Source organism: Styela clava, chromosome 7, assembly GCF_964204865.1.
Source record: "Styela clava chromosome 7, kaStyClav1.hap1.2, whole genome shotgun sequence".
In the NCBI taxonomy this organism is placed as follows: Eukaryota; Metazoa; Chordata; class Ascidiacea; order Stolidobranchia; family Styelidae; genus Styela; species Styela clava.
Window position 1 is genome coordinate 14813484 of NC_135256.1, and position 14433 is coordinate 14827916.

General features: G+C 36.9%; 2 protein-coding genes across 2 annotated transcripts; both read left to right on the forward strand.

Annotated features, from left to right (window-relative positions):
- Window positions 1-835: 835 nt before the first annotated feature.
- Window positions 836-4375, forward strand: LOC120328617 (uncharacterized). The gene is made up of 4 exons (XM_039395147.2): window positions 836-1104; window positions 2158-2357; window positions 2837-3007; window positions 3126-4375. Exons 1-4 carry the CDS (start codon window positions 933-935, stop codon window positions 3924-3926), a joined length of 1344 nt encoding a protein of 447 aa, XP_039251081.2. The 5' UTR covers window positions 836-932; the 3' UTR covers window positions 3927-4375.
- A 1569-nt stretch (window positions 4376-5944) lies between these two features.
- Window positions 5945-12279, forward strand: LOC120328612 (trophoblast glycoprotein-like). The gene is made up of 4 exons (XM_039395141.2): window positions 5945-6131; window positions 6714-6907; window positions 6986-7153; window positions 11461-12279. The coding sequence occupies exons 1-4, from the start codon at window positions 5945-5947 to the stop codon at window positions 12175-12177; spliced, it is 1266 nt and encodes a 421-aa protein (XP_039251075.2). The 3' UTR covers window positions 12178-12279.
- Window positions 12280-14433: the final 2154 nt, after the last annotated feature.

Consider the following 14433-nt stretch of genomic DNA (forward strand, 5'->3'; position numbering starts at 1 on the left):
AGTCCGCGACCAAAAAAGGTTGGGAAACGCTGTTCTAGTGAAAAAGGTTCAAACTACAAAAATGTTATCCGATTTAATCCGATTTAACACTTTAGCATCTTATAATAAAGTAGATAAAACATAGTTGTTATAGGCTACTTTGATTCTGTCGTGTGACGTTTCGGCTGGTTGATTTTAGCATCAATTATCAATTTGCTTGGTTGAATTTAAAAACATAGTAATAATATTCAGTTACTGTAAATCCAGTTTTAGATATCGGCGGAATTGGGAATACTGTTCAGCTAAAACGTTTGAGGTAACAAAAAACCCGAGTAGGCTACTAAAATTGACAAAACGCTTAATATTTCAACTTTATACTCGATCTTTCGTTTGAATATTTGTGCCAAGTTTTGATCGAATCTAGAGTTATGTAAACAATAGTCTGTCCTGACTGGACAAACAATCAAAGCAGACTTACTGTTTAAAAATATTTTGAAAGCACACATTTCCGAATATTACACAACAGTTCATCTATATTCTATCAAACATTAACTACGGGAGGCTGAACGAATATGCTAAAAACAATCAGGAAATTAAATATAATTCCACGTTAAAATTTAAGGCAAAAACAGTCAAATTGGTGATTCCAGCAAAGCATGAGACACAATCAAAGGGATCCTGGGGGTACCTCATAAGTATAGTACGTATTCTGCTCGACATTATCTTATAACAATTTTTGAATTAAGCAGAAATCTTTTTATCCATGAGTTTTTGCTAAATGCCTTTTGTACAAACTTAATTGTTTTACCTTATCAATTCTCGGGACGAATAACCATTAACAGTTTCTTGGGAACAACTTTTTGTTGACCATATTATGCACTAGGGCTGTTGTATTTGAAATTTAGACGATCGGACAGTAGTAGACGATCGGTCTGAAAGAGTCAGTATTCGTTATGACAAGCGTAAAAATATCGCTATGCTTCTTTGTATTCGCTCTCTTAATCTCCATGGCAAATGGAATATTGCCTGACGCATCGGAAAAAGCTTCAAGTAAAGACGATGACACAGATCGCCTATGTCCTGAAAATTGTGACTGTTCGGATGAAACATCGCCGGTATGCACAGGTATGTATACATATACATAAGTATGTAGTGTGTTTCAAGCACCTCGATTGATATCAGTATTTTTTATACAAATTGTGCGTCTTTAGGGCATACAGATAGTATTATAAATTTGATATGAATTTCAATTATTTGATCGGCTTATTTTAAGGTTGCTAGGTTTTTTCATTAGGATTTAAATGATTAAGATTAATGATAAGATTTAAATTAATATAAAATGATATATAGAATACAGTGACGTGCTATTTTTCCACACATATCTCTGACCAAGTAGGCTCCAAATTGTGACTAGTTACTGCAACCTAACCCTCGTGAATTTCCTTGACAAAGTACATTCCTCACGACCTTGGCTACAGTGCTGTCTATCTTGGGTACCCTACAGGTGACTCTAATATGCCCGGGCGTACAGCTTTTTCTTGTCTTGGTTTGATCAATTTTTCATATCTTCTGTTAAAATGAAGGCTTACATTCTAAGTTCGTTGTATGTGTTGTTTAATAATAAACTTTGAAATTGTAAAATTCCAAGTTGATTACGAGTATTGTAATCTCAACTCATCTTGTTGATACTTTACAGTTCTTTTAGATTTAAACGACTCCATAATGCTATAGGGCAGTGGCATAATAATTCATATTTCATTTGCATGAGCCAAAACGACATAAGGTAACTGGATGGAACTAAAAATTATTACATTTCTTTATAATTTGACCAGTTTATCAATTTATTTAATTTTTTATAACACTTTTAAGAAATATTATTTGTAATAAGATTAGGGGCATCTTCATTTATTTCCTATTGTATGAGTAATAATCTTGAACATACATAAAAGCTGTATAAAATAAAATAATCAGTGTAAAGAATATTTGATAACATTTCATGTCTTGAGAAATTAAAGGCTGCAATATTTACTGTGATACAATTACAAAACAACGGTATGTACAACCAGAACTTTTTTAAATTTAAATTAGCATTAATTGTAATTTTTCTAACTGAAATCTTAGATAATATGTAATCAACAGTGAATATTTGTACATAAACTTACGTGTTTTATTCAACAGACATTTCCCAAATACCAAAATACTTCCGTGATGGTAATGTAATAGAGAGTTTAACAGTACTCGACTCACCCTGTTTGACGTCAATTAATGATGAAGATGCATTCGAACGTTATGACAGAAATCTCGAAACTCTTATTTTTCGTCAAACAGGACTTAATGTCGTTAACTGGGAAGCTTTCGCAAAAGTTAGGAAATTGAAGGTGACGAAAAGGCATTTTGTACATTATAAAAAATTTAACCATCGTACAATTTCTACTTGAATCCCTATACTATATTCAAATAAAATGATTCATTCAATTTATTAGCGTTAAACATTGTTAAATGAGAGTGACCATGATTATATATGTTCTGCGGAGATAGTGGTGATATGGTTTGCGTGTTCTTGAAAAAAAAAATATATTTGTCAAAGTTAAAACTCGACTCGCATACCTATCCATGCCCTGTTTGAATATACCTAGGACCGTGATTTTACAATATTGTATGAATTTATCTGTCTCGTTAATTCATCTTTCTTAACTAATGACAAATTACCCAAAATTTGAGTGATTTTCACGATTTCATGGTCCAATTCTTATTGGCTATTTTAATTGCGTTAATAATTTTGCTAATGATATAATAAAAATGATTATAAGCTATTTTCGGTGGCACAAGTGTTCATGTGTTGTTTGTCTTTTTACAGACACTTGAAATATCATCGAGTCAGTTGAAATGCTTTGAACCGATGGATCTAAAAAATTTACAAACTCTGAATTTGTCGCGCAACAATGATTTAAAGTTTTGTACAACTCAAGAATTGTTTGTGGAAATGCCTTCCTTGGAAACATTGGATCTGAGAAATTGTAGTATTCAGGTAAAATCTTAAAAACATTTGCATTTGCACAATTTTTCTTGAGCTATTGATTTTATACTTTTATGCTTTCAATTTTTTTTTGGTATATTACGTGCTTTTTAAAACCCTTTATATTTAGGGAATGTATGAATATATTTTCCGTGGACCAAATGCACTTACTTACCTGAATATGGATTTTAACAACAAACTGGAAGACATACCTAAATACGCCTTTTCTAATCTTTCAAGATTACAAGAACTTCATATAAGCAGCTGTGGATTACGAACTCTTTATCCAGAGCATTTTTCCACGGCATATAACGAGGGGAGTTTGAAATCCGTGATAGCAATCGGAAACTATTGGGAATGTGAAACGATGTGCAAGTTCGGAGAATGGATGGACGACAACGACGAGTTTCGCGAAATTTTTTTTGGTGGGCGCTGCGAAACGCCGACTCATTTGAATGACAAATTTCTTCGGTATTTGGGCGAAAGTGAGCTCTGTTACATCTACACATCTGATGCTATCATTGTGATAGGTACACTTTGTTTAATGATGCTCATACTTATCTGCTGCTTCGCGTTAGCTTTTAAAAACTGTTTTATCGGAATGTGTAAAAGTAGTTCCACATATAGGCCTAGTCGGTCCAGTCAACAGCAATCTAATTCACAAAGTAGACGTCGAACAAGTCGGGAAGGCGTAGAAAATTCCGCCGCAGAGACGGACGATCACACTATTGTTACTGTTGATGGAGCGATGTCCGCTGATTCTGTTGGGGGATGGTGTATACACGATATAGATCCACCTGGCTATGACGCAGTCGTAGGAAAAAATAATGAAAACATGGATTTCATGCAAATGACTTTGCAAAATGCAGATGACGCAGATTCGATGACAGATATCCCTCCACCTCCATACGTTGAGCATGCTTTTGCTTAAGTATTATAAAAACACCCAAAACGTATGCTTAATATGTGTCGTTAATGTTAGACTTTAAGTAACTACCTAAATAAAATATTTTTAAACAATGTGCAAACCAATAGGGGTCACGCTGATGATCACTGCTTACCTCATTGCGGAGTTGCCTGTATGATATGTGGCCAGGTTTTTGATCCTGAATGACTATGTTTAGATAATATCTGACGTTTATGCATATCTTGAGGTTACAAATATTCAGCAAAAAGGCTGGTTATCAATCAATCGTGAATCAATCAATCTAGTATGGGTGTCTTCAAATACACTTTCTTAATGTTTTATTACAGAAATATTTTATTTGTTCTTCTTGTTTTTAAATAATTTTGATTTATTTTGCTATTTCATTTTGCATTAATGCAGTATTATTATAATTAAAGTTGCTTTATTTTACTATATTTTCAGAATAATGGGAATGAAACACATTAAATGAACGTGTATCTTAAAAATTGTATCTTTACGTTATGTTGTTATATGTTATGAAAGTTATTATAGGACTCGCACTTCGAAATTTTAAGAACGCCACGGTTCTCCTGAAATAGGTTCAAACTACAAAAATGTTATCCGATTCATGAAAGGACTTTAGTGTCTTATAATAAAGTAGATAAAACATAAAAAAGCGTTATAGGCTACTTTAATCTGTCGTGTGGCGTTTCGTATTACACCATAACATTTACAAGGCATAGAAAACGTTGAATCAATACAACAATGTTTGCATTAATATTGATTTTTATCAAATATTAACAGAAATAATGTGATATGCACACCTTTATGAATATGTATAATTTTCGTAATTATATTTCATTTTATGACGCCATTCTTCTTTTTATATATATTAGGAGCCCATATGTTGTGCAAATTAGATAAAAGACAAGGGGAAAATGCTCAAATATAGGGACACGAAAGTTCAATGACTAACCGCACCACCGTTAGGACCGTATGCAACTTGCACATATCTGATCATTCAAAAGCTTTGTATAAGAATTGCAAATCAAGCCAATAATTCACATAGGCAGCGCAGCTGGGTAGTAAGCCTAAGCACCGAGCAGTTTTCGAAAAAAGCTGGGTTTGTTCTGACGTAATATACGCGATAGCGCAAAATTCGTATTAACGGTAAAGTTTCGAATGACAAATCAGAGAAACTTGAAGAGAATTTGAAAAAATAAAAGTTAGAGGTTTCGAGCGGTTTCAACCCTCTTCGTACCTGAAAACAATTAACCCCACAACAATCATAAAAATTCGGCCAAACGATCCATAGTGACATTTCTTGTCCAATAATATGACGATGGAGTCAAGTTTATTATTTGCTTGTGATTTGCGGTGTGTTGCGAAGTCTTAATCCTTTTGATTATGCGCTCACATAAAGGATGAAATAATGCCACACCGGAGACATTTATATATCTGAACCAATTTAATTACATCTACGTGCTCCAACATCCGAACATGTATTCTGTTACTTGTTACTTGAATAATAAGGAATATAAATGTTTATACAGTATAATTAGGGTTCGTACTTATGTAACTTCATTGAAAACAGACTTTAGAAAACTATTACTTGGTGGGATGAAGATGCGATGCACGACGCAGAACGAACTCTGATGGATTACTGCACGCCCGTTTACTGTAGTTTCCTTTCGACAAAAATTTGATGATGGAATTTTCAGAACTTTCGCTTCGTGAAATTCTATATATATATATATATATAAAGCTGATCGATTATTATGCGAACAGGAACTGACTGCATTATCCGATTATTTTGTCTCGTCATTTCTGTTGTTTTATCAATTTATTTACTCGGTAAACAGAGAAATATTTATTAGCACATTAACATTTCTACACAATTAAATATTAACAGAAGGGTGTTGGGCCACACATATCTATATTTGAACGCGAAACTACATCGCGAAGAGCTATCTAGACAAGTCAGTCATATTCGGAGATTTAGTTTTTACGGCATGCTGCCAAGAAAAATTAAAAATAGAAATATGGCATTATTAAGATTTCCAATTATTTTATTGTATGCTGCATCTCTTTCATCTATTTACTGTACAGAGAGAAAACTTGCACCTCAAGCAGTTTATCAGCAAAATCAACCCCCACAAAATTCAAGCTCTCCACCTTGCGCATGCCCAGAAGAATGCCAGTGCCTGGGACAAGTTGTTATTTGCACAGGTAATAGCATTGTTCTATCAAAATAGCTACACAAATTAAATTAGAGTACGTGTATGATGTGAAATTTGTGCAAATTTTAAAGGAGTGATTTGGATTAGATTGTTAACTATTTCCTATTTCCACGTTTATTTTCTACAACAATGTTGGTACTAACTGATAAGTTGAGTTAATGTATGCGCTCGAGTGTTTTTCCAGTTCGATTGCAGAAATAAGTGCATAGAGACCTAGAGAGTCGTTTCAGTCACATAGATTTATAAGACGTAGTTTTACACCTTCCGTTTCAAACAAGACTCTGCACAAACAGCCAGCCACAGTTAAGTAGATACTATAGTTTGGAGGGACCAGAATCTTTCCCGTTGGACATTGCCCACTCAATTTAATGTACCCTGGGTACGGTGAGCATAGAGTTTGAAACAGAGAATTGGGCTAATACTCTAATCACTAGGATGCTACGCCCAATCAACACGTCATAACTGGTCAAAGGTCATAAAAAACAATGTCAAGTCCAGCATCCAGTATGACATTTGACCTTCATGTCCATATATTCAAGCGTCGCTCCATTGTTCCCATTTCCTTTTTCAGGAATCACGGAAATACCAAGATGTTTTCCAGGCGATATTGTAGTGAAACTTGTGATACAGAACTCTCCGAGTTTATACTTTTTGAATGATCACAGTTTTGTCGAATACGGCGCACATCTTGAAAGTTTGATATTACGCAATACTGGACTCACGTATATAGATCACAATGCATTCAAAGGATTTCATAATTTAAAAGTAATATTAATTTGCAATATTGTCATAGGGGAAAAGGCAGGTTGTTGGTACTGATTATTTCCATTATAATTTTTTTAGACACTTGAAATATCAACAAGCATGCTGGAGAGTATAAATTTCTCATTGAAAATACCTACTTTGCAAACACTGAATGTAACAAATTCAAATCGTTTGTCGTTGAAGGGATATCAATTCGAGAAACTGACATATTTGCAAATCTTAGATATTAGCCGTTGTAATATACAGGTAAGGTGACCTAATATTTACATATGCAGATATTGTCAGAGCTATTTATCCAATATAAACAGAATCTTCTTTTCCCACTGATAACAATATTCGCTGTTATTGGACTCAAAATGGACCTATGGATCGTTATTGTTATTGCGTTGTTGTTGTTTGTATTTTTCTTGTTGTTAATAAAACATATTTTTCTATGACTACTGAACCAATTATTTTGAGATTTTTTGTGTATAAAGATTCCTTTTATTTATTTCAATTTCTGTGGGCATTATGGGATTCGTTTATGCACATTGTAATTCTGTGTCATGACGTCAGCATCGCGTGTCGGTTCCGCGATAGCATTCCATCGATCTGGTGCTCATCGAAGTCGGGAATTTTATGATAAGCTGAACGTAGACTACCGATACTGTAAAAGATTTCATACTGCGGTTGTGACCTGAATAACTTGCTATTTCGATTCACACTGAGACTGGACGCATAAATCTTCATCGTCACAGGACCTGCGACAGCTAAGTTAGTTGGAGTACTGATACCATTACTGTCCGGCCAGTCTGGATTTCATGGCCTCTTTGAACGAGAAATCGGGCCTGCAATCAGAATTTCCCGCGTGAAAATCAGAATTCCCGGCGTGCAATTATAGCTCACGGCGTGCAAGAGTACTGCGCCCGCGTGCAACTGACTTTGATTTTAGATGATTTATTATACTATACCTACTTATACTGTCCGACTGTTTAATACATCCGCGTAAAATTATTGGAAAATAAATACGTTGAATCAGAGCAAAAATGAAGTTTGACCTTTACCCCCAAACATTATTTCTATACCTTGTCATTAATTTTGAGACTGTTCGTGCAACTTTGCATAATGGTACTGTTCAGTACATTCGTGTAAAATTATTGAATAAAAATACGTTTAATCAGAGCAAAATGGACGTCTGACCTTTGACCCCAAACTTGATTTCTATACTTTGTCATTAATTTTGGGAGTGTTTTTTACGTAGAATTATTGAATAAACAATACTCTGAATCAAAACCGTAACTGAACAGCGTCGGCAAGGAGTCTGGCGATCTTTCCGCCCATAACTATTCTCACGGGATTCCTACCATTCAACACGATGCGCCATACCGCCAAGCAATTATGAAATGTGGTCTTTTTTGCTTCGCATTTTTCGATCACGCCAAATCTTGCAAGCTAGTATGCAGTCGACAATTTTGGAGCTACAATTTGTTGGCATCATTATATAATGGCGGCGCGTCAATAGGGCCAACCGGGGCAATGCCCCGGTTGTTTTTTCGGTATAATAAAAAATATTCGAAAAATACCTCAATATCGGTTGCACAGACTGTCTACACTAGCCATATTCTCCCGACATGGTTCCTTTTTCGCTCGCAAAGCCTTCGCCGAACGTCGACGGGGCGACGCCGATTTTGCCCCGGTTGCTCATTGTATATCGTATTCTCTCTTTTATCTTCCACTCGCCGCGTTTTTCTCGTTTGTTTTCTGTTTCTTTTACTAAATCATCGGGGCTAGCCCCGAAATTATGACGACACAATGCCGACGTTTCTTACAACAACGTGTTGACATATTCACGCATTCCTTCTCGTTCGTTGGTTGCTTGAAGAGTTGATAGTTTCCTCGCCTTCGTTTTTGTCGCTTGTTTCGCTATTTGAATCAGTTAGAGACCTTTAGTCCATTTGCTTTCGATTTTCCACATTCCTTTTGAGCTCCTCACTTCTTTCCGGCTTCGCATTTCTTAGCCTTAGACCTCATAATGAATAAGGTTGATTTACTACTTCGCACTCCGTTTTCGCAGCTGCCGCTGGAACAAAAATTAGAGGTACAACATCTTGGGCCTTATCAACCAAAAAATTGTTCACTGGAACAATCCCATGACGGAGGAAAGCGTCGGCGTACATTCTGTGCAGAAACTTGGTATAAAAAAACACGAATGGTTGTGTTACAGCGAGGACAAAAATGCACTTTTTTGTTTTTATTGCCTACTTTTTGCTACCGCCCGTGACTCACGTTGGTGTAAATTTGGTTTTAGAGATCTTAAACATCTTTCCGAGCGTGCCAGGGATCATCAATCTTCTATGGAGCATCTGGACAATGCAGTAAAATACCGAACATTCGGAAATGTTAATATTGCAGCACAGTTGGATGAAGGACGCGTGGTTTCTATTCGTTGGCACAACCAAAACGTCGAGAAAAACCGCCATGTTCTCGGTCGATTGATAGATGTTTTGAAGTTCATTGGTTGTCACGAGCTGTCCCTCCGTGGGCACGATGAACGGGCTGGCTCTTCTAATAGAGGGGTATTTTTGGATATGGTGGAATACACCGCATCCCTAGATACAGTATTGAGAGATCATCTTGATGCCGCAACTGTTTCGAAAGGGACATCTAAGGATATCCAAAATGATTTGCTCGACTCAATGTATAAAATTTATTTACAACATTTGGCTCTGGAAATTAAGAATTGCCAGTTCCTTTCGATTCAGTCTGACGAGACAACTGACATCACGTGCGTTTCCCAACTGGCTGTGATTTTTCGGTTTGTGAAAGATGGTAAACCTACCGAGAGATTTCACAACACAACGCGAAGTCAAAATTGATAGCTCAAACTTATGACGGCGCAGCAGTCATGAGTGGGTCGAAACATGGTGTTCAAGTTTATATAGAAGAAGATTTTCCTCATGCGCATTTTTTACATTGTTATGCACACCAATTTAACCTCGTTATTAAAAATATGTGTCTTGATACCCCTCCCCTTTTGCAAACGTTTCGGGGTTTTCTTCATTTTTTTCCGTTTTGCCGAAGCGCTCAGACCTCCTTCGCCAGATATGTAGCCGCCGTCTCCCAGATTGTGCACCAACACGTTGGAACTTCCAATCACGCGTGGTGCAGGGCTTGTCCGAAATTAGGTCTGAGCTCATTGAGTGTTTCAATGGCATTCAGAGCTCTCCAGTTTGGGACGAACGCTCTGTGAGGGAGGCGGCAGGTCTAAAGCGTCTGCTAGAAGATGGTGAGTTTTCATTTTTTCTCGCTTTTTTCTCCACAATATTCTATCACGTGGATGTATTATACGGCGTATTGCAGTCAAGGCTAATGGAAGAGCGTCTGTGCAGTCGTGCGTGTACTTCAGACTTCTGCGATGCTGTATCTCGTATCCGGGAAACAATAAATTACGACGACACATGGAGTGCTTCTTTACGCCGCGGGCAAACAACGCAGCGTTTGATTTTGTCTGCAAAGGAATGCTGTGACATTCTGGTGAATCAAATAGGCGATCGTCTGCGCACTGACCACCTTGCCGCGTTCTCTTTGATGAACCCCAAACATTTTTCAAAATTTGCACGTCAATTTCCCATCCATTTGTTGGCTACTGTCTCCAAATTTTACCCCATGATAAACGTGGGTAAATTGGAAAATGAATTGCGATGTATATACACCAATCAAACTTTTTTAAACATCACATCAACTTGCGCGCTATATGGGTTCCTCATAGATAACACTCTAGTAACTACCTTTGCGGCGTCTGCAAAATTTCTGGACATCATTTTGACGACGCCTATTTCTTCCGCCGACGCAGAGCGAACATTCAGCACGCTGAAGCGTATTAAAACGTATCCCAGAAACACAATGAAGCAAGATAGATTAAATTCCTTGGCTGTTTATCCATTCACAGAGACGTTATTTCTGGGATGCATGACTTTAATCAGCGCGTTATTGAGCACTTTGCTTCCAAGAAAACCGCGGCGTGTTGCATATATGTTCAAGCAGTAGAAATCTAGCAGCATATATATCTATGAGTGAGCGACGCATGTCCTTATCTTTGCATTACCTTTCCTTTCTTCATAGTAACGTTTTAAACCTTATTTTAGGTTTTGTCTGCTTTCCCGAAGTTTCTGTTAATATGTCATTGTATTTATCTGGGTAAATATTGCCTTTCCTTTTGAAAGAGGTTTCAAAATAAACTATGTCTATATTTAATAATCCCTTGACTTGGACCGGTTTTAAAGACACTTTCTTATCGTTAAAAATTGTCGCTTTTGCCGATTGGTTGTTACTGATGGAATGGTTTTTATACTCATAAAATGATGGGAGAACTTACAGCGCTCATCCTGTCCCCGTAGATGGGGGTGACTTGGTCCCGCAGTAGCTTGCCCCGGTTGTCAAAATGACCACGCGCCGCCACTGATTATATTACTGGATTATTGAATTAAAAACCATTTATAACGATCTTATACTGGGAAATTTTCATATATAGCCTATACCTGCTTTACTTTATGTTTTACTTCTACTGCTTACAGGATCTATCGGCTAACGTTTTTGACAATGTTGAAAACCTGGTTTACTTGAACTTGGAATCAAACAAATATTTAGGATCAATATCACAATTTGCTCTATATCATCTGTGGAAACTTGAGAAAATATATATCAATGATTGTGGGCTTTCTGTGCTGTATCCAGAATATTTCAGTTCTCCGTATGAATCAGGACATTTAAAAGAAGCAGTAGCTTCCAGTAACAAATGGGTTTGTAGTGAAATGTGCGAGTTTATCAAATGGATGAATGAAAACCCCAACTTTTATAATGTGTTTGAAGGCGGATTCTGCAGGTATCCGTCTTACCTCGCCGAAACTCCTTTGCGTTATTTGGAGTACGATTCGGTGGATCAATGCAAAGGCTTACCGCCAGTGATACTCTTAGTTGCAGTATTGAGTATCGTGATGCTTGCTTGTTGTTGCGGACTTGCTCTGAAAAATTGTTTTGTTGGTCTGTGCAGGGAAAACGCAAACCAGACCAATCAAAATGGAGAACCTCAAACAACATCAAGAGAAAACCATGCTTCCGATTTCACCAACGACATGTTGACAGTCATTTCCGACGTAGAACCGCCATCGTATGACACTGTGCTAAAAAATAGTAGAAATTTTCCGGTTTCCTTATCTCAAAACACGTCTGGCAACGATTCCTGTCCTCCACCTCCATACGAAGAAGCAAGCGGATCAAGGACGAGCGCGTGAAAAGTGGATGTTAAATTCATCAAATAGTCGACAGCTAAACTAAATGAAGATCTCCACAGAAGACAAATATACTGCTGCAGTATTGAGAAGTGCATTCATCATTTCGACCAATAATATCAAATGTATATTAAAAAAATCATACGACTTTCTTTCGTACGACTTCGAATATCCGTAGGCGAAATATTACACTATCCCCCTTCAAACAAACTCATCAACTTCATTTGTATCAAAATATGTCAACCGGAAAACCTGACTGCAAAATGACGAATGACTCCAAAAATCATCAGATTTGTCAAACTATCTATTCTATACTCCAAACTACGCACTTGCACCATAACGCGTTCAGTCTCATGACAAAATCATACTTTGATTTAAATTTAACTGAAATGTACATTACCGTGTTGTAACAGCGTTATATTGTTAAATGTTCCCATGTAAAAAAACTCAAATTATAAAACGAGCAAAGTGTTTAAAATCGATTAATAATAATACCAAGAGAGCAATGCTCAAACTTATGGACACGGAAGACGAAACGAAATATTTTGCCCACAAGTTACTCAAAATCATATCCTGAACGATCATGAAACTATGGAACAGCTGCCGTAGCTGCGGGTCCAGTGCAGGGGTCTGCAACCTACGCCCCGTGGGGCGGATCCGGCCCGCAAAGTAAATAATCCGACCCGCAACATTTCATTGACCTATAGCGACAAAACGGCGGTTTTGACGATGAATTTATTTTATAATCTACCCTCAAGGAGTGGATTATATTCTTTATGTAACAAAATCTATTGTGAGACACGTTTAGACTAAATTATATGACAACCCAACAATTTAGTGAACAGCTAGCTACTCGTTTAACGAGCCTACAATTTACTTATAATTGGACAAATGGCAACACGCAGAAAAGTTGATGCTGGGTGCAGGGGTTCCTCGGACCCGAAGATACTTAAATGGAGCACCTTTAGTCCGGCAAATAAGGGGACCTTTTTTGCCCAAGTTTGATTACTGACATGAAGTTTTTTTTATTTGTGATTATTCATCTTGGGGTCATTGCCCATCATTTTTACATGGGTGTGGAGTTTGCAGCCTTGAGCAATTTTTTTTACGGCTCGATATTTGTATATTAGTGTTTTTCGTCAAACCTGTGCATCATAATGACGCACAACCTGAACCATAACCTGTCACAATACTATGTTCAGGTTGTGCGCAGTCTTGGTGCACAAACTACGCAAGCACCAAATTTACTAGAGAACAAAATCAATAACTTTTAGGTATTTATTGAGATATTTGTATTAGTGTTTTTCGTCAAACATGTGCATCATAATGACGCACAACCTGAACCATGACCTGTTACAATACTATGTTCAGGTTGTGCGCAATCTTGGTGCACAAACTACGCAAGCACCAAATTTACTAGGAAATAAAATCAATAACTTTTAGGTATTTGTTGAGCCCAGCTTTGGGTCGCGACCCATATACAGTATATGGAAATACTGTCGAAACATACGCGTAAAATAAAGAGTACTATTACAAAATACCCGTTTTTGTTACAATTAACAATACAAGCCTGCTAATTCAGTCGCCAGTGGTTCAAGTGGAATACACCCGGTGGGGAACAGTCAATTATTTGTTAGCGAGAATTGTTATGCAGCGGGATGATCACGACGACGCAGTGAAAGATAATGATAACACGAGAACAAGAATGAGAAAATTGCTACATTTTATAGTATATCCCTGGGAAAGAATGTAGTTCATTCTTATGTTCCATGCCAATGCTTTTCAAACTACCAAAGACTCTCAACACTTTTGCTTCTTCTCTCCTATAAAAATACATTGTTATTATATATTCGCATTGTTTGTTCGTGCTTTGTTCATCTGTTTGTTCGTGCTCCCAGATAACCGATCAGCGGCCTCCAAGGAGGACGGGGTCCCCTTTTCAGAAACCCTGTCATGAACTAAAAGAGGCGACCGTGCTTCTCTTGCATGTTGTCATGCTGTCCCTGGAATTCAGCTACAACAAAAATTTTACAAAAACGGATTTTTAAATTTTATGATTTTATTATTATTCTCAACAATGAATGATATACGGGTGGTAAAATGCCAAGTTATTCCAACAACATGATCATGTTTTGCAATTTACAACCAATCTTTGTATGTAATTTTGTTTGACAGAGCCCCAAGAGCTCTAACTACAAATATCAAAAATGTGAGGCCAAAAAAGTCACACTACAACATTGTCAAAATACTCCCATGTTT